The sequence below is a fragment of the Jatropha curcas genome, chromosome 10 (assembly GCF_041381405.1).
Source record: "Jatropha curcas cultivar XTBG-Jc1 chromosome 10, XTBG_Jcur_1.0, whole genome shotgun sequence".
In the NCBI taxonomy this organism is placed as follows: Eukaryota; Viridiplantae; Streptophyta; class Magnoliopsida; order Malpighiales; family Euphorbiaceae; genus Jatropha; species Jatropha curcas.
The window spans coordinates 1067997-1091052 of NC_143160.1; the positions used below are offsets into that span (position 1 = coordinate 1067997).

The window sequence follows — 23056 nt, forward strand, 5'->3', positions numbered from 1 at the left end:
TTAAAAATTATTGTGCAATACTAAAAATTTATAATGATATAGAAATTTTTAATGTTAAAAGGATAGTAAGTTTTTTCAAAATTGAGAGTTAAGAAACTTAGATGCGTGAATTTATGTATTTATCTGATTAAAGTTAAATCGTAAAGTTTATGTAGTGGGCGGATTAGCCATAAGGGGTGATTTCTTCATTAAAGTTGTAAAAGACAAATTTACAAAAGGAATTAAGAATGTTATGTGCCTGTGATAAACGCAATTTCAACGACAATAAACCGCTGAGCACATAGCGCATATTGGGATCTGTTCTCGCCGATTATGAAAAGCTCTCCCCTTTTTGCTCTGACTTTATCGTTCGTTCTCAGTGAAATTTTCTTCAGCGAAAACAGTCTCACAGTTGAATCTCCATTGTGGATCATTAAGAGAAGGTAAGCTTGAAGTAGCTTCTCTTTATATTTTTACTATTTGTGGACGCGGGTCTTTGCATTGGTTAATCCTTGTTTCTAATTTATTAGGAAAGTTTCAGTCTTCATCCCCAAAAATCTGTGAAACACTGGAATTAATTATTGCGTCTTGCCGGGAATCTTGATTTTGACTTCTATTATCTTTTTTATATATATATATATATACTTTTGTACATTCAATCTCAATCGAGGTTTTGGAGAAGCTTGGGAGATTAAGTTTAAAATCTTTATTGGTTCTATAGAATTTTGTGAGATTTCGAATTCTATAGATATACTTTTGTGTATTTACTAAGAAAATGGAAGAAAGTGGAACTTTGGGGTTCTATTCTCTTTTGTTTTTTTAGTCTCTAATCATGGAGATATCGGTTTGGGTGAGCCAGATTCTTACATTAGTTTTAGTCAACTGGATTTTTTGCTTTCTTGAACATTAGAATATGTGAAATTGGAGACTTTTTTTTTATTATTTCCTGTTCCTGCTTTTCTCAGTAATAGCTGAGCAGCTTTAGGGTTTTGGAATTTAGAGGTGACACATGGAGAGTTCAGGTCTGGGAGGTCGGTTTTTGTCAGGTCCAACTGGTGGATTGTTAGACTTAGAGTCACCAATTCATAGACAGCAGCAAACTCAGTTGGGAAATCCCTCATTGGCCCATCAACATCACATGAACTTAATAGGTGGACTTGCTCACGATCATCACTCCATTGGATTAATGGAAGTTAAAGGTTCAACACCGAAAGGATATTCAACAAATTTTGGTAAAGGGAAAGCAGTTAGTCCTTTTAGTGCCACAAATAATGGGAATGGGAGTGAAGATGATGAACCGAGTTTTATGGAAGATGGGAACGGGGAGAGTTCAAGTGCAGCTAAGGGTAAGAACGGATCAACATGGCAACGAATGAAATGGACAGATAATATAGTTAGGCTTCTTATAGCAATAGTTGCTTGTGTGGGTGATGATGGTCCATTTGAGGGCGTTGAGGGGCTTAAGAGGAAATCCGGGATTTTGCAAAAGAAAGGCAAGTGGAAAACAGTTTCAAAGATGATGATCAGTAAGGGCTGTCACGTTTCGCCACAACAGTGTGAGGATAAATTTAATGATTTGAATAAAAGGTACAAGAGATTGAATGAGATTCTTGGAAGGGGAACTAGTTGTAGAGTGGTGGAGAACCCTGCACTTATGGACTCAATGCCTCTTTCAGATAAGGCAAAGGATGATGTTAGAAAGATATTGAGTTCAAAACATTTATTTTACAAGGAAATGTGTGCATATCATAATGGGCAAAGGATACCCAATTGCCAAGATCTTGATCTACAAGGTTGTTTGTCACCTCTTGAAAGGTGCTCAAAAGACAATAATGGCTCAGAGGAGGAGGAAGCTGAGGGACGTGATGATAGTGATGATGATGATGATGAATCAGATAATGGAGATGATAATAATGCTAATGAGGATGTGGTGAGGATGGATAAGTATTCAGAGAGGAATAAAGTAAATGAAGAGGATGCCCGTCTTTGGTCTCAATCAGGTGGGTTGATTGGCTTTGAGGTTGAAATGGCTGCGATTTTTCAAGATCCTGCAGTGTCATTGTGGGAGAAAAAGGAGTGGATTAAAAAGCAGAAGTTGCAGCTACTAGAGCAAAGAGTCAGCATCCAATCTCAAGCTTTTGAGCTTGAGAAGCAACGGTTCAAATGGTTGAGATACTGCAGCAAGAAAGATAGAGAGTTTGAGACGTCAAGGCTGGAAAATGAGAGGTTGAGACTAGAAAATGAGCAAAGTATATTACAACTGAGGCAGAAGCAACTAGGCATGGACTTTAGGAGCTCAGAAACATCTCGAGAACCCACTTCCCTTGGTATTGACAGACTGCAAGGAAGAGATCAAATTGATTTGGGCAGGCATTAATAGCAATCCACTCCAGATATTCTGTAAGATGTTGCACAAAAGAAATTCTTTAGCCTTTTGTATATACATTAACTAACCTTGTGTACCTCGCGTGTCAATTTAGATTAACCTTAGTAATATATGATATCTTTGTTTAGTTGAGCTTTTTTCCATGAAATTGAAAAGTTCATTGCTGCAGCATTGTAGTACTAAAACTATCATGTCCACTCACCCCCTGTCTCGCATTGTAGTGCTAAAACTATCATGTCCACTCACCCCGTCTCGAGCACATTTCTTTAAGCCAGAAGCTTACAGAGAATGGAAGCACCCACAAACGGTGGAGAACCTTGGATAGGTCCATTTTTTGTGTATCATTTGGCTACCTCTCTTGCCCATATTAAAATTGTTTGTAATGTGGGAGAACTTCTTTGTTTGCTACTATATTCAGTATATGATTTCAATGTACTGAGGAGATGTGCTTTCAAACACACTCATTTATGACAACGGAACACGTGTAGTTTGTTTCCTAATAGCGTTTTGTTCCATGCATTGCTTGTATCGGTTGGCGATTTTTAGTTCGTAACTTGGTATTGAATTCTTATTTGGCTGCCGAAGCAACATGGATGGCTTCACCATGGCATTTTTTTTTGCTTCCACATTTGCTGGAGAGTTAAGAGTTAGGAAAAGTCTTACATATATAGTACAAAATTGAAGATTCTATAGATAAAGAAGAGGAGAAAATTCAAGATATGTTTAAAATTTAAGTTAATTCATTCAATATGAAAGCAGATGAGAAGATGCGGGATTGAATGTTGAGGAATTTTTGAATTATATTTTTCTTTTTGTTGAATGTCAATGGTCAGTCAAATTTGTACAGACATATCACATTTTCCTCCAGAAAACGAAAGTTTGTCAACAGTTTTTCACATGTCGATATTGTGTCTCTTATTTAGCATTGGTCAACATTCCAGTGACTGCTGTGAAATAAAAGTAAGCGCTTCTTGATGCAAAACGGCAAAAAAAAAAAAGAAAAAAAGAAAGGGTTTATTTCTTTTATTACTAATATTGATTTCTTACGAGGGTAGCTTATGGAGGTTCGAATGACGGAAACAACCTTGTTACAGAAGGAAGAATACGTCCATCAATCCCGAAAGCACAAATGTTCAACCAGGAAGGGATCTTATCTTCAAACTCTCCAACTGACATTGTTGTATATAACATAATATGTAACCAATCCAAAGTTTAAAAAAAAAAAAAAATGTAATTGCAGAACTTCTCGGAAAGGCAAAAGCTGAAAACGAACTTGTCAAAACACGGAAACTAGTACTAGAAGCACAACCCGTCAAACAAAGGAAATTTCAACTGCAAAGCAACACATGTCAACCATTTGCTTTACAGTTCCAATCAAATTATATAAGACCATCCACCTCTGCAATTAACTACACGCAAACGACTTCAAAATCTAAACATTATTTTGTTTTTATCTTCTAATCCATACATCATAAGCCATCTTCTCATTAGTTTTCAGGGGCTACTCTCTCTCTGTCTCTCACACACCAGCTTTTGGCTATTCAGAACCTTCGCCAATCCCTTGTGAGTGATCTTTTTATTCTATTTTGTGAACCAAATGGAGCGTAAGTTCACATTACATCATATTTCATTAACCTGATGAGCCTTTTTTTCTTTTCTAATTTCAATTTTTTTCTAAGACAGTTCTCATGATTTTGAATAAATATTGCAGAAATGGCTGGAAAACAGCAGCGGCAGTACCCATCTGTCATGCAAAACTTAACCAACAAGGTCCATCTCAGATTTGAAAAGCCTGCCCATTTCCTATATGGAAATTACCACTATAAAGCAGGATTTCAATATCCAGTAACACAGGATCTATCGCTGACGGCGTCACCAGTTCTTGTCCAAGCCCCATCAGAAAAAGGCTTATCTGGCTTTGCAGTAGATTTTGTTATGGGTGGAGTTTCTGGAGCTGTGTCTAAAACTGCAGCAGCTCCTCTTGAACGTGTAAAACTCCTAATTCAAAATCAAAATGAGATGATCAAAGCTGGTCGGCTCTCCGAACCCTACAAAGGCATTGGAGATTGTTTTAGCAGAACAATTAAAGATGAGGGCTTTCTATCTCTCTGGAGAGGCAACGTAACCAATGTCATTCGATATTTTCCTACTCAAGCCTTTAATTTTGCATTCAAAGATTACTTTAAAAGACTTTTCAACTTTAAGAAGGACCGCGACGGTTACTGGAAGTGGTTTGCTGGTAACTTAGCTTCTGGTGGCGCTGCTGGTGCTTCTTCCCTTTTGTTTAACTATTCTTTGGATTATGCTAGAACTCGTCTTACAAATGATGCAAAATCTGTAAAAGCAGGAGGACAGCGCCAATTCAATGGTTTGATTGATGTCTACAGAAAGACTCTAAAATCAGACGGTATTGTTGGACTTTACCGTGGATTTAACATTTCCTGTGTAGGCATAGTTGTATATCGTGGTCTATATTTTGGATTGTATGATTCTTTGAAGCCAGTAGTACTGACGGGAAAGCTAGAGGTTAGTAGATTAATTGATTTTTCGGTAAGATTAAGGAATTTCTTGTACAATTTTTACATTCTTTGTATGTGTGTCTGGTTTTCAGGATAGTTTCTGGGCAAGTTTTGCTCTAGGTTGGGCTGTTACAAATGGTGCTGGACTGGCCTCATATCCAATTGACACTGTTCGTAGAAGAATGATGATGACATCAGGTGAAGCTGTTAAGTATAAGAGCTCATTCGATGCCTTCTCTCAGATAATTAAGAATGAAGGGGCTAAATCTCTGTTCAAAGGTGGAGGTGCAAACATCCTGCGCGCAATTGCTGGTGCTGGTGTTCTTGCTGGATATGATAAGCTTCAGGTTATTGCATTTGGAAAGAAATATGGTTCTGGAGGAGTCTAATATATGTAAATGTAATGCAGCCACAAATGATGATGAAAATTTGCTTCTTTTACTTGTAAAATAGCAATGTAGCTTATAGGAGGTCCACGGTTATTTGGTTTGTATTTTTGGAGTATTAGGGTAGGAGATTCGAACCTGGAGTATTGGGATAGGAGATTCAAACCTGGAGTACTGGTTTGTACCATTAGGCAGTGCTGTTATGTGGTTTCTTTAAAAGTTTGTTTTCCTGCAATAATTCATTGATTTTGAGTATCTAACGTGTGCAATGACTTTCTAGTTTTTATATCTGACAGATTTTTTTTTTTCTCTATATGGATATATAGATTTGAAATGAGTTTGCATGCATTCAAAATGAAATTTAAAATGTCTAATATATAATTTGAAAAATCCTTATCTATTCAATTCAAATGGTTAGTTTATTCAGTTCCCTCCTTATCAAAAACATATCTGCTCTTATTCTTATCAAGTATCTTTGGGTAACTGTTCATACCAAATTAATAATTTTGTGCCCCAACCCAACAATTGCAAACACCCATAATAACATTTGGTTGTTAAACACCTTCACTCCTTGTTTCTCTCTACTCCGCTCACGTAGGCCAAGAAAAGGTAACATCTTTCTCACTAGTTCATGTCATTGCATCCACCGCGTCTGTTGGGCTATTTGTGGTGACTACGTTTTGCTTTAACTGTTATTTGGCGTTTCTAACTTTTCGGGGCTTGTGTGTATTATATTGTTGTTTGTATTCGATTCGGAACAATTCTCATTGCTTGTTTATATGTAACCCTTTACGCTGCTTCTCTCAAATCTCTCTCCCTCTCTTTTATAGTCTTGTTTAGATCTGTTGCTCCTATTTTGAAGGAACCAAATACAATAAGGTCAGTATGAGTCTCTCTCTGTTTTGGTATTCTCTCTATCATTTCATTTAATATGCGACAACTTGATAATTTTGTCATCAATTCTTAACGTGTTTCCTTGGAATGTCACTCTGTTTTAGTCTTTCGCAGGCTTGTCATTCTGAGTAGAAATGGCTGATCGGCAACAGTACCCATCTATCACGCAAAAGGTTGCTGGCCAGGTTCATCTCAGTTCTATCTTGTCCCATGATGTTCAATGCCGATCCATGGCTTTTCAAAGGCCTACTATATATCACAGGCAGTTTGCATATGGAAATTACTGCAATGTAGGATTCCAAGCCACCCCTTATCTATCATTAGTCGGATCGACAACCTCGCCAGTGTTTGTGAATTCCCCATCAGAGAAAGGCATTGCTGGCTTCGCTTTAGATTTTCTTATGGGAGGAGTTTCTGCAGCTGTGTCCAAAACTGCTGCAGCTCCCATTGAGCGTGTCAAGCTCTTGATCCAAAACCAAGATGAGATGATCAAGGCTGGTCGACTCTCTGAGCCCTACAAGGGAATTGGGGATTGTTTCAGCCGAACAATGAAAGATGAGGGTTTCATGTCATTGTGGAGAGGAAACACAGCGAATGTCATCCGTTATTTTCCTACTCAGGTTTGTCGTTTCTTTTGTCATAAATACTTCACTGAATTATTACCTACTGCATTCTTTTCTTTTTTCAATCCCCTTTTGCTCATGAAGTTGGTCCCTTATTTCCATTTCAGGCCTTGAACTTTGCCTTCAAAGATTACTTTAAGAGGCTCTTTAACTTTAGGAAGGACCGTGATGGCTACTGGAAGTGGTTTGCGGGTAACTTGGCATCGGGAGGTGCTGCTGGTGCTTCTTCCCTGCTCTTTGTCTATTCATTGGATTATGCTAGAACTCGCCTTGCAAATGATGCCAAGGCTGCAAAATCAGGAGGAGAAAGGCAATTCAATGGCCTGGTTGACGTCTACAGGAAGACACTGCAATCAGATGGTATTGCTGGGCTTTACCGTGGATTTAACATTTCATGTGTTGGCATCATTGTATATCGTGGTCTGTACTTTGGAATGTATGATTCTTTGAAGCCTGTAGTCCTGACAGGGAAGCTACAAGTTAGTACTTCTTTCAAGTCTTAACAGTTAAAATTTTTTCGGTGAAAAAAAAACAAGGTTTCTCTTATGATTTCTATTTTTCTCTTGTGATGATCTCAGGATAGCTTCTTTGCTAGCTTTGCCCTTGGTTGGGTTATCACAAATGGTGCTGGTCTTGCTTCATATCCTATTGACACTGTCCGCAGAAGAATGATGATGACATCAGGTGAAGCTGTCAAATACAAGAGCTCATACGATGCATTCTCTCAGATCCTTAAGAATGAGGGAGCCAAATCTCTCTTCAAGGGTGCTGGTGCAAATATCCTCCGCGCGATTGCTGGAGCTGGTGTTCTTGCTGGATATGACAAGCTTCAGATGATTGTTTTCGGAAAGAAGTACGGTTCTGGCGGAGCCTGAATTAGCTTCTCTCTGCTTTCTTTCCACCTTACATAGCCACCACAAATGGTGATGAAATTTTGCAGTTATAATTCAAGAATTTATTCAGGGGGATTCTTTACGCATTAAAATAATATAGTATCTGTTTCTTTCAGGGTTTTTTTATCCTGTAATACGTACTTCATTGATTTTGAATATACATATATGCAAATTATTTAACGGTGTCTATATATTTTTTTTTTGTTATTCTTTAGCTTCTTTGCCTTCCCCTGTTTTTGGTCGTCTTTTTCAAATTAAACAGTAAGTTCTTTTTCTAGGCAGACAGGTACTAACCTGTTCACCAGAAAATTACGCCATTTTCCATATTACGTTCTTTCAGTGAAATCATATAGCTTGCCTTCAGCGCTTCTCGCATGGAGACGCACGAAGAAGGCGGGAACTAATTTTTTAGGATTAAACAAAAAGTTTAAGTACGTCGCCGTTTAACATCGGCCACAGCCCTGCACTAATTCCCGCCTTCAAAATTTGCGTATTTCCTCACTGGTAGAAAGCTCTGGACGCAAAAACTAATGAGAAATCCTAACATTACCAAAATCAGATCTCAACATTTGATACCAAAACCCCTATCGAGCCCTTCTCTTCGTTCTAGTATTCGTATTTGTTCTCCCTCTCCTCGCAGAGAGAACAACGCAAAGTCGAGTACAACGCACAACTTTGGCCTCTCAAAGTCACTTCTTTCTGTACTAGAAAACTGCAAATCTCTCTTTCAATTGAAGCAAATTCAGGCCCAAATGGTACGCACAGGCTTGATCAATGACGGTTTTGCCTCAGGTCGATTAATTGCCTTTTGTGCACAATCGGAATCAAGAAATCTTGACTATTGTGCCAAAATTTTGAATAATACGCTAAATGTAAATTCGTTTACTTGGAATCTGGCAATTAGAGGGTATTTAGAGAGTGAAAACCCTGAAGAAGCCATAGTTTTGTATAAAAGAATGCTGAGGACTGGAAGTCCAAGGCCTGATAATTATACTTATCCTTTGTTGTTTAAAGTTAGTGCTAGTTTATTGTTGAGTTGTATAGGTCATCAAATTCTTGGGCATGTACTGGTATTGGGTTTTGGAAAGGATATTTTTGTGCACAATGCACTGATGCACATGTTGGTTTCTATAGGAGAATTGGATTTGGCACGTAAGGTGTTTGATGAAGGTTGTGTGAGAAACTTGGTTTCTTGGAATTCCTTGATTAATGGGTATGCTAGGCGTGGGAGAGGAAGAGAGGCAATAGAGATTTATCAAGACATGTTGGAGGAGCAAGTAAAGTGGGATCAAGTGACAATGATTGGGGTCATATCCTCGTGTGCACAGATTGAGAATTTAAAACTTGGGAGAGAATTTCATCGGCTTATAGAAGGAAATGGATTGAATTTGACAATTCCACTTGCCAATGCGCTTATGGATATGTATATAAAATGTAGGGATCTTGAGGCTGCAAAAGCAATATTTGAAAACATGACAAAGAAGACAATTGTCTCATGGACTACGATGCTTCTTGGATATGTAAAACATGAGCATTTAGATACAGCTAAGAAGTTTTTTCATGCTATGCTGGAGAAAAATGTCGTGTCATGGAATGCCATGATTGGAAGTTATGTTAAAGCCAAGCACAGCAAGGAGGCCTTAGATTTGTTTCAGGAAATGCAAGCTACTAATATTAAGCCTGATAAGGTGACCATGGTTCATTGCCTCTCTGCATGCTCCCAACTTGGAGAACTTGAAATTGGAATATGGATTCACCATTATATCAAAAAGCACGATCTTCCTGTAGATGTTGCTTTAGGCACAGCTCTAATTGACATGTATGCAAAATGTGGGAATATTAGAAAGGCTCTTCAGGTTTTCCATGAGATGTCTGGAAGAAACTCTCTCACATGGACAGCCATTATTGGCGGTTTAGCCCTCCATGGCAATGCACACGATGCCATTTACTATTTCTCCAAGATGATTGATTTTGGGTTGATGCCAGATGAAATAACATTTCTTGGGGTTCTATCAGCTTGTTGTCATGGAGGGTTAGTTGAAGAGGGTCGGAAGTATTTTGCACAAATGAAATCCAAATTTAATTTGTCTCCTCAGCTTAAACACTATTCTTGCATGGTGGACCTTCTGGGTAGGGCTGGTTTATTGGAGGAGGCAGAATTGCTAATCAAAATCATGCCTATGGAGGCAGATGCCACGGTGTGGGGTGCATTGTTCTTTGCTTGCCGAATCCATGGAAATCTTCTAATGGGTGAAAGAGCAGCTTTGAAGCTTCTTGAGTTGGACCCCCATGATAGTGGAATATATGTTTTGCTTGCGACACTATACAGGGAAGCCAATATGTTGGAGGAGGCTGGGAAGGTGAGGAAGATGATGAGAGAAAGAAGACTGGAGAAGATTCCTGGTTCCAGTTCAATTGAGGTGAATGGTATGGTTTATGAGTTTATTGTTATGGATAAATTGCATCCTCAGTCCATACAAATTTATGAATGTCTGATACAGTTAACTAGACAATCAGAATTCACTGAATGCATATCTGAGGGTCCAAGCTGTGGAGATAATTTTCTTTTAGGCTTTTAACTCGAAATTCTAAAGGCATTTCTCTGTATAGATGCATACTTGTGGAAATTATTGATGTAGAACAGATGGCACATTGATGGCATAAAGCAGGTTATATTTGTTTGATCCGCTTCAGGAAAGCCCTGCCATTGATCCCAAGGTTAAATATTTTGCTCCATTTCCAAAAATGTCTGTCTTGGACTAAGCTGATGTTGGTTTTGGTGTGAAACCAAAATCAATTCCTACAACCTACAACAGAATTGGAGGTTATTCTAGCAGAAGCATCTACATACAAAGAGGTTTCCCATTATGAAAAAAGGAACAAGGCAGATTAATATCAATCTGTTACTTCACTCAGGTTTATTAAGTCTACTGTCTGATAAGCATCATAAGTTTTCTGTCGCTTTCTACTTCACTAGGTTTTCTCATGAACCTTAATTTTTCCTTTCAAGGTTATTTGATGCCTGGACAGATTAAAAAACACTGGGATAATGGGTGTGCCGGAACTGATCTTTTGTACACTTGCATTTGGTTGTGGTGCTGGCTCTGGTGCTTTGACCTTGGATGAGTGATCGACGTGCTGTATGGAAGGGAAGACAGGTACAGCTGTAAACCATACCTTTAATTATTGCCATCTCATGTTTTTTTATGGCATATTAATTTTATGCAGAAACTACAATTCCTTGGCATGTCATGCAATAAAACTTGATCATATATTCTGTTTTAGCTTCCTTATCCTTGTTTTCATATATGTTAATTTCAAAGGTTATCATTGACTAAGGTTAACGACTTAGTTAATAACAAATAAAAGATCACAAGAGTTGTACCAAAAAGCCCCCAATAAGGCGTGGACTTGTGTCATAATGTCAATAGCATAGAATTCCTACATGGGGAGCAATATGTTTGGATATGAAAACTTGTCTCAATTTTTTTCAGAAGTAATAATTAAATGTAACCACCATAGCAATGAATGCCATTGTTAAAAAACTACTATCTCTTAAAGGTCTTCGCCATCATTCTAAGAACAATGGTGAGGGGGTGGGGACCTGAGGGATATGGGATATTGTGTTGACCTATGTTCTAAATATGCAGCTGTAATTTCTGACCTGGGTTTATTGGAGGTATCATTTTCATTGGCGTTGCAAGAGAAAAAATAAATAAGTTTAGATGAAAGTAAGGCACTTTATATTAGTAGTAGGAATTATATGTTGGGTTTAGATCAGTCTCATCAATAATCAAATGTTAAATGGAAACAGAATTGCCCTTTTGATACGGTGAGCAGAGACAAAAAGCGTATGAGGGAATAAATGATAGGTCATTGCTTGCACGCTAGGTTATGTTCATTTCATTTCTGTTTCTTTGTCCTCTTTCTTTTTATCCCACATGCCTGACAGCCTTTTTCGGCTCTCTAGTCAGGCCACTGATTGCCTTTGGCCATTGCTAGCTCAAAAATACCCATGAAAATTGTTGGACATCAGAATTACTGGTATGCACAAAAACTTCTTTTTTTTTTTTTTTTTTTGTCTTGCTTTGCAGTTTGCATCTTCTTAGTCTTACTATAAACAACCTCATAGTACCATAACCAAGAGGGACAAAATAGTTCATTTCCCCCTTTTTTTCCCATCTTTTCTCTTTAGCAGCTTAATTTAATATATGAACTTCTAACCCTCCAGTTCTGGTCACGCCCACATTTACTTTATATCATCTAATCTCAGGGATTTCTTGAATATCAAATATAGGCTAGATGAAGTTGGGGAGGACATAATTTAGCAATTAGATTACCCTTTCAACAACAAATGGTAACTCTTTTATAAAATGTGTTGGGAAATTATAGTGCCTGAGCTAGTGCAATCATTTTCATTTTCTTCTTCTGAAAGTATCCACCTGTTTTAACATTTTTGATACACATATTATGTTTGCAGTGTGCTCTTTTCATGTGTATGGATAATTAAGATTATGGTCATACCTTGTATGAACAAACATGTTATTGTTTTTTTAATAAGGTGGTGGACATAGTTAGTACTTTTGGAATAATTTCTTTGAGAACCTTAACCAACAAGCACATGAGAATTCCTTTAGGGGCCCACAACATCCAACACAAGTAGACCCCATTCAAAGGAAAGTCCAAATATTCTCGATGGTTTTGATTCTTTCCACGGCACTCTTTTGTTATAAAAATTCAGCATCCCAGATTTTGCATGTTGAAATTATAAATGCTTAATTAAGTATCTTTAATATATACTATTACACTAATCTTAATCATAAATGCAAAAAAGATTTGGCTGCTCATTTCTTATGCTGGTATTATCTCTTTCTTTTTGTTTCACTTAGCTTCATTCATGGGAGAATATTTGATGCCCCAACAAGAAATACCAAACAATAGTGACCCATTGATTATTTCTTTTTTCTTTTGATTTTAGCATGGGTATGAGTCCAGCTAAGGCAAAAACAATAGTGACCCATTTTTTTTCTTTTGATTCCTAACCAACCAAACTTAACTGACAACAACTTCTTCCCCCTCAGAGGATCAGATGGCTTTTGGTCATCTCCCTTTAACCATAATTATCACATGGCTCCATTTTCTATGCACAAGCCAACCACTGACTGCGACCCCAACCACAGTGGTAGGATTAGGAATACACCATGGGGCCCATGGTTCAATTTTGACCAGAGATTTTTTTTGACAATAGATTATAATATGGATGGATTTAGGCAAGAAAACCTTTGTTCCTGAAATTACTTGAAGCTTAGCCAATTTTTGACATGGCAAGAATTCAATTCATGCAAAAAAAAAAAAAAAAAAAAAAAAATTAAAGTTTGCTATTTGTTTATTTCCGGAAAATAAATAGAGCTTTAAATTTGCTATCAATTGTGGTTTGCGAAGAAAGAATGTCGTATTTGATGGATAATTCGGAGACATATGCTACTTATGGTAAATCTGTAAAATTCATGTTAATTTTTTTTTATATTTAATGACAACGTCTATCTATTATTTTAGTAAAAAATTTAATATTTTTCGATTAACAGGTTGATTTTTTGTATTTAGTTATAATGTTAAGAAACTTAATATTCTTCGATTTGGATACAAAATTAGTCCATAGGTTTGTTGGAGTAGGTTATATTATATTGCAATTGAGTAAAAAAAAAAAAATGTTTTTAGCCAATTCAGATGCAAAAAAAAAAAAAAAAAAAAAATCTTATTTTTATAATAAAATTGAAAACAAGTAGAATTATATATTAAAATTTTATATAGATTGTGAAATCTTTTTTAAAAAATTTTAAATCGGGTACAAGCATGATATGATTTTAACATAAATTTTAAGTCATTAAAAATCTATTTTATAACTTATGGGGTTATTAGAAAAAATTAATGTTTCAACTTATCAAGTCAATTAGAAATTTTAAAGATGAATATTTTGTAATTAGTATTAAAAGAATTAAAATATATGCTCTTCAAGAAAAAAAAAAAGAAATTTAAATATATGAAAAGAAACAAAACCTACATTAAGAGGCACGTGTCAAAAATCCCAACTGTTAAAGAGTTAAAGAAGGACAGTGTACAGTTGTGTTCGCGTCACATCGAATCATTTCTTCTCCAACCCTGAAGCTGAACCCACTGCATAAAGGCGCCACATACACACAGTGTTGTCGACGTGGGGAGACAGAAGAAGAAGCTGAGAGAGAGAGAGTGACAAAACGAAGATGAGAAGCCATTTCTAACAGGTCAGAGAAAGAAAAAGAGTGCATGTATGTGTAAAGAAAGTGTAATGTCGTTTCTTTTAGCTCGAGAATCTCATCTCTTTCTTTCCTTCCTTTTTTTTTTTTTTTAAAATTAATTCTTCAATTAATTTAACATCTGATTCTCCTCCTCCTTTTTCTTCATATATATTTCATTTTTCTCTCTCTTGATCCACTCATTTCAGCTTTCTCTCACATTTTCGCGATTAAATTTCGCTTCTTATTCACGCGGTACCGCATTTTTTCTTCTAATTTCACATTTATCTTTGTTTAAATCTAAAAACCGATGTTATCAGCATATCTGCATTAGAGTTGAAATTATCTCTGTTTGATCACATTTCATCATATCAAAATCGTATAATGGGACACTTGCTCTTCTAATTTCTCTGCTTCTGCAAGAAATGTAGATATAATTTTTTTTTTTTTTTTGAAGTCGATAGGAATTTAAAGATTCAAGATTTTGGAATTAGAAACTATACGTCGGTACTTGTTCTGTTGCGAGATTGTATCTCATAGGAATTTAGGATTTTGTGACAAAGATAATGTAATTGCTTTTTTTTTTTTTTTGTTCTGTTTTTTTTCTATGCTCTGTGAATTTTTGTGTTTTCGAGAACATGTGCTTATTTTGAAATCCGAGACTACGTTGATCATTCCGATGTGCAATTGAGTTTTACGGTTTTGAAAATATTTTTAGTAATTCTGTGGTGTTGCGTGGGATCCATGCTGATTATATTACTTGATTTAATTTTACTCATAAATTTGTGGTTACTTGGTAGCTAATTTGCTCATTCCTGTTTCTTTTGCAGGAATAGTGGAAAAGTGGAAATTAGATAGAAGACGGTCTAATGATGCAATTCGTCTGCTGAGTGAATCTGCCAGTTCAAATTTAGTAGTGTAGGTTGGCGTCTGCTATTTTATTTCTATGTATACAATTTAATGTGCTTGATAATGTTAGAGCAATTCACTTCCGATGATTTATGCTTGTGCTTATGGTTTAACAGATCAGTGGACTGATATGAGTTGGAATCCACAAATGGAGGTCCAATACGGGAATGCTAGCTATCCTTATAATTCAGCTGGAAGCTTTATAGAATATTTTGAAGGCCTCACATATGAACATGTGAATTTCATTTTTGATGTTGATTCCCATGTTCAGGTACCCTATATTGCCAATCGTTTGTTTCTGAAATTGGTAGAGGTAGCTTTCCTGGTTCTATATTTGCTGTGAAGAAGCGCAGGAAACTACTTGTTTATACTTATTTATCTATAACAATTATTTTTGGAATTTTTTGCTTGTGCAAATGAAGATTCCTTTTTTTATGTGCAGGAAAGTGCGTACCCTTCGTTGAATGCAAATTTCTACAAGTTTGGCATGACCCAGCTTGGCGGTGGTTCAGATTATGGTCATAATCATGCGTATGAAGTGCATGATCATGAACCACAATTTGATGACTATAGAAGGCCCCCGGAAAATTCTTCAACAATTGCAGATAGACCAACTGCAGCAGTAAATGCAGAATGGGAAGGAAATGAAAACATGACTACTCAAAACAATCCTGTGGAATGTAAGTTCCGAGTTTGTTTGGTTTTATCTCTTGAGATGAAAAATGTGATGATTCTTCTATTGAAAATGATAGTATACAGAAAGCTTATGGGAAATGGGAAGAGAGGGAGAGAGGTGGGGGAAAGGGAGAAAATCTTCTGAGTTGATTCTTCTCCCAGATTGACATGTATGATGGCCAAATGGGAGGGTGCCAAAATCTGAACCTTTTGGAAGTTGAATGGCCCCTCAAAATTAGAGGGAGGAAATGCTAAAACTATTAATAGATTAATAAGCTAAATAATCGCAGTAAATGCAGAATGAGAAGGAAATGAAAACATGACTACTCAAAACAATCCTCTGGAATGTAAGTTCTGAGTTTGTTTGGTTTTATCTCTTCAGATGAAAAATCTGATGATTCTTCTATTGAAAATGATAGGATATAGAATGCTTATGGGGAACGGTAAGGTGGGATAGGAGGAACAGAGGGAGAGAGGTGGGGGAAAGGGAGAAAATCTCCCGAGTTGATTCTTCTTCCAGATTGACATGTATGATGGCCAAATGGGACGGTGCCAAAATCTGAACCTTTTGGAAGTTGAATGACCCCTCAAAATTAGAGGAAATGCTAAAACTATTCATAGATTAATAAGCTAAATAATCAGGTTCTAAGTGGTAGCGGGGCTTAATCATATTGTTGGAAGGCAAACGGTGATGGACCAGGCAATGAACCTCTATTGATATGGAAAGATCTCAGGCTGTCACCATCTACATTATTGTTTTTTTTTGTGATTATTATTGTTCCATGTGAGTTGGACCAAGGATTCAAAACAGGTGGATGAAATAATAAATCTTTACCTGGTAGTTCTATAATTAAGTTCATAATGAACCGTGATTATCTATGCTTGTTGATTCTCTAATAATGTTGTGTCTTTCATTATTTGGTTTTCTGGAAATTGAATGGCTGAAGCCATGAAATAGAACTTGAAGAATATGCCATTGCCAACCTGGCATGTACTGTTTCTGCCTATGATAATGGATCTGTCACTAATGGATTTAATCTAGTGACGTAATCGTATATGAATTCAAGTGCAGCAGACTTCGTTGATCTCTTGATTTTTGCTAATTTTGGTTAGCTGGACTTGGGGTTAAAGTTAGATTAAATTGAATCGTATCATACTCATAGAGCTGTATCTACTATTTTTTATTTCCTTATTTTTCTTGTATCTCATTCATTGGTGATTCTTGACAAATAACGTCTTTCTTAACTTTTCAGGTCTGCGGAGACATCAGAATCCTCAGGATTTTCAGGTGCGCTAGCTTGTTAATGGTCTTGGCATATGGCAATTTATCCCTGAATCCTGTGATTATGTTAATAGCCTTCCTCTCTCTCTCATTATCTGCACATACACAGCAAAAATAAATCCACACTAGACATTTTCTGGGGACCTTCCATACTTTTTAAATTTTAAAAGATTTTACATTTGAATAGGAAGCATCAACGTTCAAATAGAAGTGCTTTCTATACAAACAACCTTCATTGATGTAGCATATTCTTAGACACCACCTTTTTTCCATAAAGTATATATTTATTATTTTTTAGACAAATGAATACAATTTATTATCTTTGAACTCTGCAGGTCATTTGGCAAGACAATGTTGATCCTGATGGTATGAGTTATGAGGTTAGAACATAAATTTCCTTTTCTCTTTTTTTTTTTTTTTTTTTTTTTTTTTTTTTTTTTTTCTATAGTTTCATGCATTTTAATATTGCTGGATCTATATGCTGTATGTTGTATTTTTTTTTTTTTTTTTTTGGTGATTAAAATGTTTTAGCAGAGAAAAGGTTAATTCACATAATTGAGGTCAGATGGAGGTTCCATGCCCCCCCAACCCCATACACTTGTATCCCTTTGCCCCATTTTCATGAGTAATGTTTTCTGAGCTGCAATGATGTTGTTCTCTAACTAAAATATGTAGCTTTATTGGTTGGCCTTTTTACTTGTTAGAAAACATCAGGATACATGAAGGTCCAAACTTAAAAAGGAAATGTTGACAGTTGAAACTCTCTACTCTTATACATGTCTGTTGTTTGTTTTTGGTTGATATTGGTAATCTTTTTTGGTTTGTTCTACTTTTTAACCATATTATATCCATTCAGGAATTACTAGAATTAGGCGAGACAGTTGGAACACAAAGTCGGGGTCTTTCCCAGGAACTTATTTCTTTGCTTCCAGTTTCAAAGTACAAGTGCAGCTTCTTCACAAGAAAGAAATCAAGATGTGAGAGGTACTATTTTGGGCTTATGTCTGATGTTCATTTTCCCTTCCATGGTTTTCTGATTATGTATGGCTTGTTTATGTCTTGTTTGCAACTTTCATATCTGCCCTTGACTGCAAATTCTCCTAAAAATTGTTATGGATTACTGAAAAAGGATGCTTCCTGCTTCAATTTTTCGAGGCCAAATGATAAAACAAATTCAAACTATTGTGCACATTTGCAACTTTTATTAGTCATTTTAATTTTGTCAATTTTGTCCTAATATGAAAATTGGTAGCAATTTTGGTCAGCCAGTCAAAATTGAAAATAATTATTTTAGTGCTGATTGGAATTTTCAAAATATAATGATCTTGTTTTTATTTCTTTGTTCCTTTCCCTACCCTTCCATCCACCCCCTTGCAACACTCTTTCTTCAAACAAAGAAAAATGGAACCTTTCCTCATTTAGAACGAAAGCACATGACCGAGGCCTGTACCTTCTACCTAAAATTTTTGAGGAAGGGGAAAAGGATGCAAGAAAAGAAAAAAGATTATGAGTTGTTAAAATAAATTTTTTTTATTAATCAGTAATGACTTCTTTCCACAATTTTGACCTCCTGGCTAAAATTGCAACCAATTTGTTAAATCAGGACAAAATTGACAAAATTAGAGGATTGGACCAAATATCAAATCCATTTGGAGATCAGCATATGCCGTCTCTTCATGTAGATCATGATCAAGCCTTTTCAGCACTGCCATATTGTTTAACCTTTTTCTCTTGTTGGAATTAGGTGTGTGATTTGCCAAATGGAATATAAGCGAGGTGACCGGCGCATCACTTTGCCATGTAAACATGCTTATCATGTTGGTTGTGGGACTAGATGGCTTAGCATCAATAAGGTAAGCCATATAAGCTTATTTTGAACCTGAGGATCCGCTTATAAAAAAAAAAAAAAAGAGTAAAAACTGACTTTTTGTTCATCTTATCAGGCATGCCCCATATGTTATGTGGATGTGTTTGGTGATGCAACAAAACGTTAGGAATCAGCGGTGGACATAAACTGTCAAATTTTTCTTGTTCTTTGATTTTGGGTTTTTTTTTTTTCCCTGCATACAGAGTTGTTTGTTTCAGTTTTCCTTGTTCTTGTGTCGAAAGGAATCATGACTTGGTTTTGTAATAAATGAAATTAGAAACTTTACACAAAATTGATATGTCCGGGGCCAGAGATGTATCAGCGTGTGTGGTACTTTTACATTTCACTGTTCTCTTCCACATCCACTTTGTAAATTTCACGGAGCTTAACAGCAGAATGTTACAAGGGGCTTGGACTTGGAAAAGGGCAGGTTTGGATGAATTCTAGAAGTATGATGAATCATCTCTGCTAGTCGTGAGAGGTTCCTTATTCTGAAAATCTAGTAGTGTCAAAATTTCTGGCCATCTGCTTAATTTGTTGATGTGCATGTACTTGGTGAGATAGACAGGTGAAGTTTAGGAGCAGATAAACTGGGTGTATGCACGAGTCATAGGCATATCGTAGAACCCAATTTTACAGGGTTGACTCAGAGATGCTTTAGATTAAGTTTTTGATTTGATTATTGTGTTAGGTAGGTGGGACTCTTCCCTATAACTGCGGGCTACATAATTGAGATTCTCTAGGCTTTTGGATGCCTAATGGTCAAATAATCAATTATCTGCTAAAAAGAGCACAAGTCAAAGACGTGGCCACCTGGGGCAGTAAGGTTTTTCAACTCAACTCTCTTGGAACTCAGTGGCCTTGTTTTCTTCCTTAATATCAGAAAAAGAGAACCAAGAGTAGAGTAACCTGAGAGTTTGTATTTCAGGATTTTCTTCATTCTCATGAATAGGAGCTAAGCAAACCATTGCATTTCTCTAAAAAGCTCACAATAATGACTCTTCTTGGCATAGATGATTTTGAAAATTTCACACGATAGTAACATGTGGTTAGACCTGTTTCTGGCCGAGCCGCGGGTTTTAATTTGTGAAGAAAAGCACTGGTTGGTTTGATATTTTTCAAGCTTGGCCATGAAGAGATAACCAATTGTCAAAAATCAAATATCTAATTTTGGTGAGAACGGAGGCTTAATTTTTTTTTTCTTTTTTGTACGGCTGTTCGTTTATTATATTTATTCATAAATAAATAGAAATAGTCTTCCTTCCTCAAACAAGTTGCTGTTTTATTATTATTCTCGTTTCACCGAACGACAGACAAGTCATGCTGCAAACATCACTCTGCCCATCACTATCAAATATAGTTGAAGCCATAATTAATTGATTGGATAATTATATAATTGATTTTGCAAATATTTTTTATTTGTGTTTCAATTAATATTTATCAATTAAGTATTTAGATGCATACATTATTTTCAATTACTATATTGGATTTTTTATTTAAAATAAAATTCCACAAAAAAGAGAGCTAATGCCATAAAACAAGAAATGTGATAACTTAGAGAAATAATTATGTGGAAAAATAAGATGAAATAGTTCATTTTAATTTTTTAATTTTTTTGGTAGAAGCATCGTTCACATGTTTCTGATTGGAAAATTTTATTAATTCAAACATTGGATTGATAAAAAATAAAATTGGAAAATTAAAGTTAAAAAATTGATTAAATAAAGACACTAATTTCATAATTATTCCTAAAGGATATATAAGATAATTGAAAATAATGTGATTTTAATTTATTAAACTGTGAAGTAGTTAGTAGGTACTGATTTTTATTTCACCGACAGCGTTGTTTACATGATCAACACAAAGATTTAGTCATTTAGAGACTTCAATAGAAAATTATATCTAAAAACAAAAAATTAGTTGCTTCTGCTAGCAAGCGATTTGGAAGAAGCTTAGGATATGGCAATTGCAAAGCCTTTATTATATTCTTTTCGGATTTTGACTTCAAAACTCATACCCCCATATCTCCTATATCATCTCTGTTATCTTCTCCGATCCAAAAATAAAAATTCAAGACATGTCTGCTTCAAACGCGGTTCACATTGAATATTAAATTGCTAACACAGTCAGCCATGGATGGACCATCTCACCGAACTCAAAATTAAGCTTAACATTTTCATTATCTACTACATATAATTGAGAAAGTGGGAAACCTCCAATGGAAAGTTGAGAAAAAGACTGGATTTTTTTATGTTTTACTGGTCTACTCCAGGCTGTAATAATGATTAAACAAGTATACTTACGATTGGAGAAACCAGTATATATAGGGTTTTTGCCTCACCATGCAAATACACAAAACAATACTTCTCTAATCAAAGATGGGAACCCGGGAAGAGCAGCCCGGGCATTTTTCTAAAATGATTCATGCTATAGTCTTCTGCCTAGTAGCCACCAGTGTGGTGGCTGATAAGCCTTATATGTATGCTTCTCCGCCTCCACCCAAGCATATAGAGCATCCACCATATTATTACAAGTCCCCACCTCCTCCATCTCCCTCTCCACCACCTCCATACCACTATACATCACCTCCTCCTCCAAAGAAATCTCCACCTCCTCCATACCATTATACATCACCTCCTCCTCCAAAGGAATCTCCACCTCCTCCATACCACTATACATCACCTCCTCCTCCAAAGAAATCTCCACCTCCTCCATACCACTATACCTCACCTCCTCCACCAAAGAAATCTCCACCTCCTCCATACCACTATACCTCACCTCCTCCACCAAAGAAGTCTCCACCTCCTCCATACCATTATACATCACCTCCTCCTCCAAAGGAATCTCCACCTCCTCCATACCACTATACCTCACCTCCTCCACCAAAGAAGTCTCCACCTCCTCCATACCACTATACCTCACCTCCTCCTCCAAAGAAGTCTCCACCTCCTCCATACCACTATACCTCACCTCCTCCTCCAAAGGAATCTCCACCTCCTCCATACCACTATACCTCACCTCCTCCACCAAAGAAGTCTCCACCTCCTCCATACCACTATACATCACCTCCTCCTCCAAAGAAATCTCCACCTCCTCCATACCACTATACCTCACCTCCTCCACCAAAGAAATCTCCACCTCCTCCATACCATTATACATCACCTCCTCCACCAAAGAAATCTCCACCTCCTCCATACTACTACAAGTCTCCTCCTCCTCCATCTCCCTCTCCACCACCTCCATACCATTATGCATCACCTCCTCCTCCAAAGAAATCTCCACCTCCTCCATACTACTACAAGTCCCCTCCTCCTCCATCTCCCTCTCCACCACCTCCATACCACTATACCTCACCTCCTCCACCAAAAAAGTCTCCACCTCCTCCATACTACTATAAGTCACCACCACCTCCATCCCCCTCCCCACCACCTCCATACCACTATACATCACCTCCTCCACCTAAAAAGTCTCCACCTCCTCCATACTATTATAAGTCACCACCAGCACCATCACCCTCACCTCCTCCTCCATACTACTACACATCCCCACCACCTCCAAGTCATCATTACTAAGTACATTATTAAATCAATTTCAAACAGAACATAAACAACTAAATAATATTTATGTTGTTTTTTGAGTGATTTCGCATTGTTTTTATTTGTAATAAAACAAATGTTTGTGTACAATAAGGATCTAAATGAAGATCCATAGTGAATTCTTTTGTACGAAACAAGTTCTTATTGTGTCATATTTCTAATGCAATCATTTCTGTGAAATACAAATGCAAGACAATTGTACGTTTTTTCTAGTGATGGTGCTTGACGGTGTGAAATATTCTCATACAGATTCTATAAATTCAATCAAAATTGTAGACTATAATGGTCAAATGGGGCACAAATAAACTAAAAGATTAAGCAGTTTCTTGCAAGTTGCAATCTTTAGAAAGTGGAACAGGTAAAATCTAAAATTACTTAAGCCATCTCAACGAACATTACACTACACTTGCACAAATCCAGCCAGCCGTACAGAGACTTGTACCTACTCTCTTACTTCTTGACTTGCTCATGTCCAATCAATACTGATACGCTAATAGCAAATAATTAGTGAAAGGTTGTTGTCATCCAATAACATAGTCATATTTGAAAATTTTTAATTATTCCATTAACTTATGATTAGCCACACAAAATACTTGCAGTAATTGGATAATTTAAATAATTCAAAAGGATAATCACACTTTACCATTTCGCAGTTATAATCATTCGCTTTGCTAAGTCAAAATTGCAATATTTTTAATTTTCTAATTATATTACGTTTCCATCTTTCTTAATTAATACTAAAACATTGTACTCTACCAAGTAATACGAAAGATTT

The 23056-nt window shown here is 36.4% G+C and overlaps 6 protein-coding genes across 10 annotated transcripts; all 6 read left to right on the top strand.

Moving 5' to 3' along the window:
* Positions 1-114: 114 nt before the first annotated feature.
* On the top strand, positions 115-2839 carry LOC105648262 (uncharacterized). Its single transcript, XM_012234587.4, has 2 exons — positions 115-422; positions 945-2839. The coding sequence occupies exon 2, from the start codon at positions 989-991 to the stop codon at positions 2354-2356; it is 1368 nt and encodes a 455-aa protein (XP_012089977.1). The 5' UTR covers positions 115-422; positions 945-988; the 3' UTR covers positions 2357-2839.
* Positions 2840-3752: 913 nt separating this feature from the next.
* LOC105648263 (ADP/ATP translocase 1, mitochondrial) lies at positions 3753-5525 on the top strand. Of its 2 annotated transcripts, none has more exons than XM_012234589.4 (3): positions 3753-3969; positions 4077-4891; positions 4977-5525. In XM_012234589.4, the coding sequence occupies exons 1-3, from the start codon at positions 3963-3965 to the stop codon at positions 5271-5273; spliced, it is 1119 nt and encodes a 372-aa protein (XP_012089979.1). In that variant the 5' UTR covers positions 3753-3962; the 3' UTR covers positions 5274-5525. The 2 variants fall into 2 exon arrangements, with proteins under 2 accessions (XP_012089979.1, XP_012089980.1); XM_012234590.4 differs by having other exon boundaries at positions 3753-3928.
* A 269-nt stretch (positions 5526-5794) lies between these two features.
* LOC105648264 (ADP/ATP translocase 1, mitochondrial) lies at positions 5795-7860 on the top strand. Of its 3 annotated transcripts, XM_020685002.3 has the most exons (5): positions 5795-5879; positions 6101-6149; positions 6269-6784; positions 6895-7266; positions 7366-7860. In XM_020685002.3, the coding sequence occupies exons 3-5, from the start codon at positions 6299-6301 to the stop codon at positions 7660-7662; spliced, it is 1155 nt and encodes a 384-aa protein (XP_020540661.1). In that variant the 5' UTR covers positions 5795-5879; positions 6101-6149; positions 6269-6298; the 3' UTR covers positions 7663-7860. The 3 variants fall into 3 exon arrangements, with proteins under 3 accessions (XP_020540661.1, XP_020540662.1, XP_012089981.1); XM_020685003.3 differs by lacking the exon at positions 5795-5879 and having other exon boundaries at positions 5987-6149; positions 6279-6784; XM_012234591.4 differs by lacking the exon at positions 5795-5879 and having other exon boundaries at positions 5990-6149.
* Positions 7861-7916: 56 nt separating this feature from the next.
* Positions 7917-10259, top strand: SLO1 (SLOW GROWTH 1). The gene has a single exon (XM_012235314.4). It carries the CDS (start codon positions 8211-8213, stop codon positions 10257-10259), a length of 2049 nt encoding a protein of 682 aa, XP_012090704.1. The 5' UTR covers positions 7917-8210.
* A 3646-nt stretch (positions 10260-13905) lies between these two features.
* Positions 13906-18977, top strand: LOC105648265 (E3 ubiquitin-protein ligase BIG BROTHER). 2 transcript variants are annotated; one of them, XM_089715334.1, is made up of 9 exons: positions 13906-13961; positions 14783-14870; positions 14978-15132; positions 15304-15541; positions 16790-16824; positions 17154-17198; positions 17675-17802; positions 18563-18671; positions 18762-18977. In XM_089715334.1, exons 3-9 carry the CDS (start codon positions 14992-14994, stop codon positions 18810-18812), a joined length of 747 nt encoding a protein of 248 aa, XP_089571460.1. In that variant the 5' UTR covers positions 13906-13961; positions 14783-14870; positions 14978-14991; the 3' UTR covers positions 18813-18977. The 2 variants fall into 2 exon arrangements, with proteins under 2 accessions (XP_089571460.1, XP_089571459.1); XM_089715333.1 differs by having other exon boundaries at positions 13912-13961; positions 14783-14874.
* A 2047-nt stretch (positions 18978-21024) lies between these two features.
* Positions 21025-22493, top strand: LOC110010964 (uncharacterized). Its single transcript, XM_089715332.1, has one exon. The coding sequence runs from the start codon at positions 21064-21066 to the stop codon at positions 22255-22257; it is 1194 nt and encodes a 397-aa protein (XP_089571458.1). The 5' UTR covers positions 21025-21063; the 3' UTR covers positions 22258-22493.
* The last annotated feature ends 563 nt before the right edge of the window (positions 22494-23056 follow it).

Bases quoted from the DNA above. Each gene is read 5' to 3' on its own strand.
- LOC105648265 (XM_089715334.1), top strand. From the start codon at position 14,992: ATGAGTTGGAATCCACAAATGGAGGTCCAATACGGGAATGCTAGCTAT. The intron at 17,199-17,674 runs GTTAGAACATAA...ATATCCATTCAG, and splicing joins CTGATGGTATGAGTTATGAG to GAATTACTAGAATTAGGCGA. The intron at 17,803-18,562 runs GTACTATTTTGG...TGTTGGAATTAG, and splicing joins AAGAAATCAAGATGTGAGAG to GTGTGTGATTTGCCAAATGG.
- LOC105648262 (XM_012234587.4), top strand. From the start codon at position 989: ATGGAGAGTTCAGGTCTGGGAGGTCGGTTTTTGTCAGGTCCAACTGGT.
- SLO1 (XM_012235314.4), top strand. From the start codon at position 8,211: ATGAGAAATCCTAACATTACCAAAATCAGATCTCAACATTTGATACCA.
- LOC105648263 (XM_012234589.4), top strand. The intron at 4,892-4,976 runs GTTAGTAGATTA...TCTGGTTTTCAG, and splicing joins TACTGACGGGAAAGCTAGAG to GATAGTTTCTGGGCAAGTTT.
- LOC105648264 (XM_020685002.3), top strand. From the start codon at position 6,299: ATGGCTGATCGGCAACAGTACCCATCTATCACGCAAAAGGTTGCTGGC. The intron at 6,785-6,894 runs GTTTGTCGTTTC...TTTCCATTTCAG, and splicing joins TCCGTTATTTTCCTACTCAG to GCCTTGAACTTTGCCTTCAA. The intron at 7,267-7,365 runs GTTAGTACTTCT...TGATGATCTCAG, and splicing joins TCCTGACAGGGAAGCTACAA to GATAGCTTCTTTGCTAGCTT.
- LOC110010964 (XM_089715332.1), top strand. From the start codon at position 21,064: ATGGGAACCCGGGAAGAGCAGCCCGGGCATTTTTCTAAAATGATTCAT.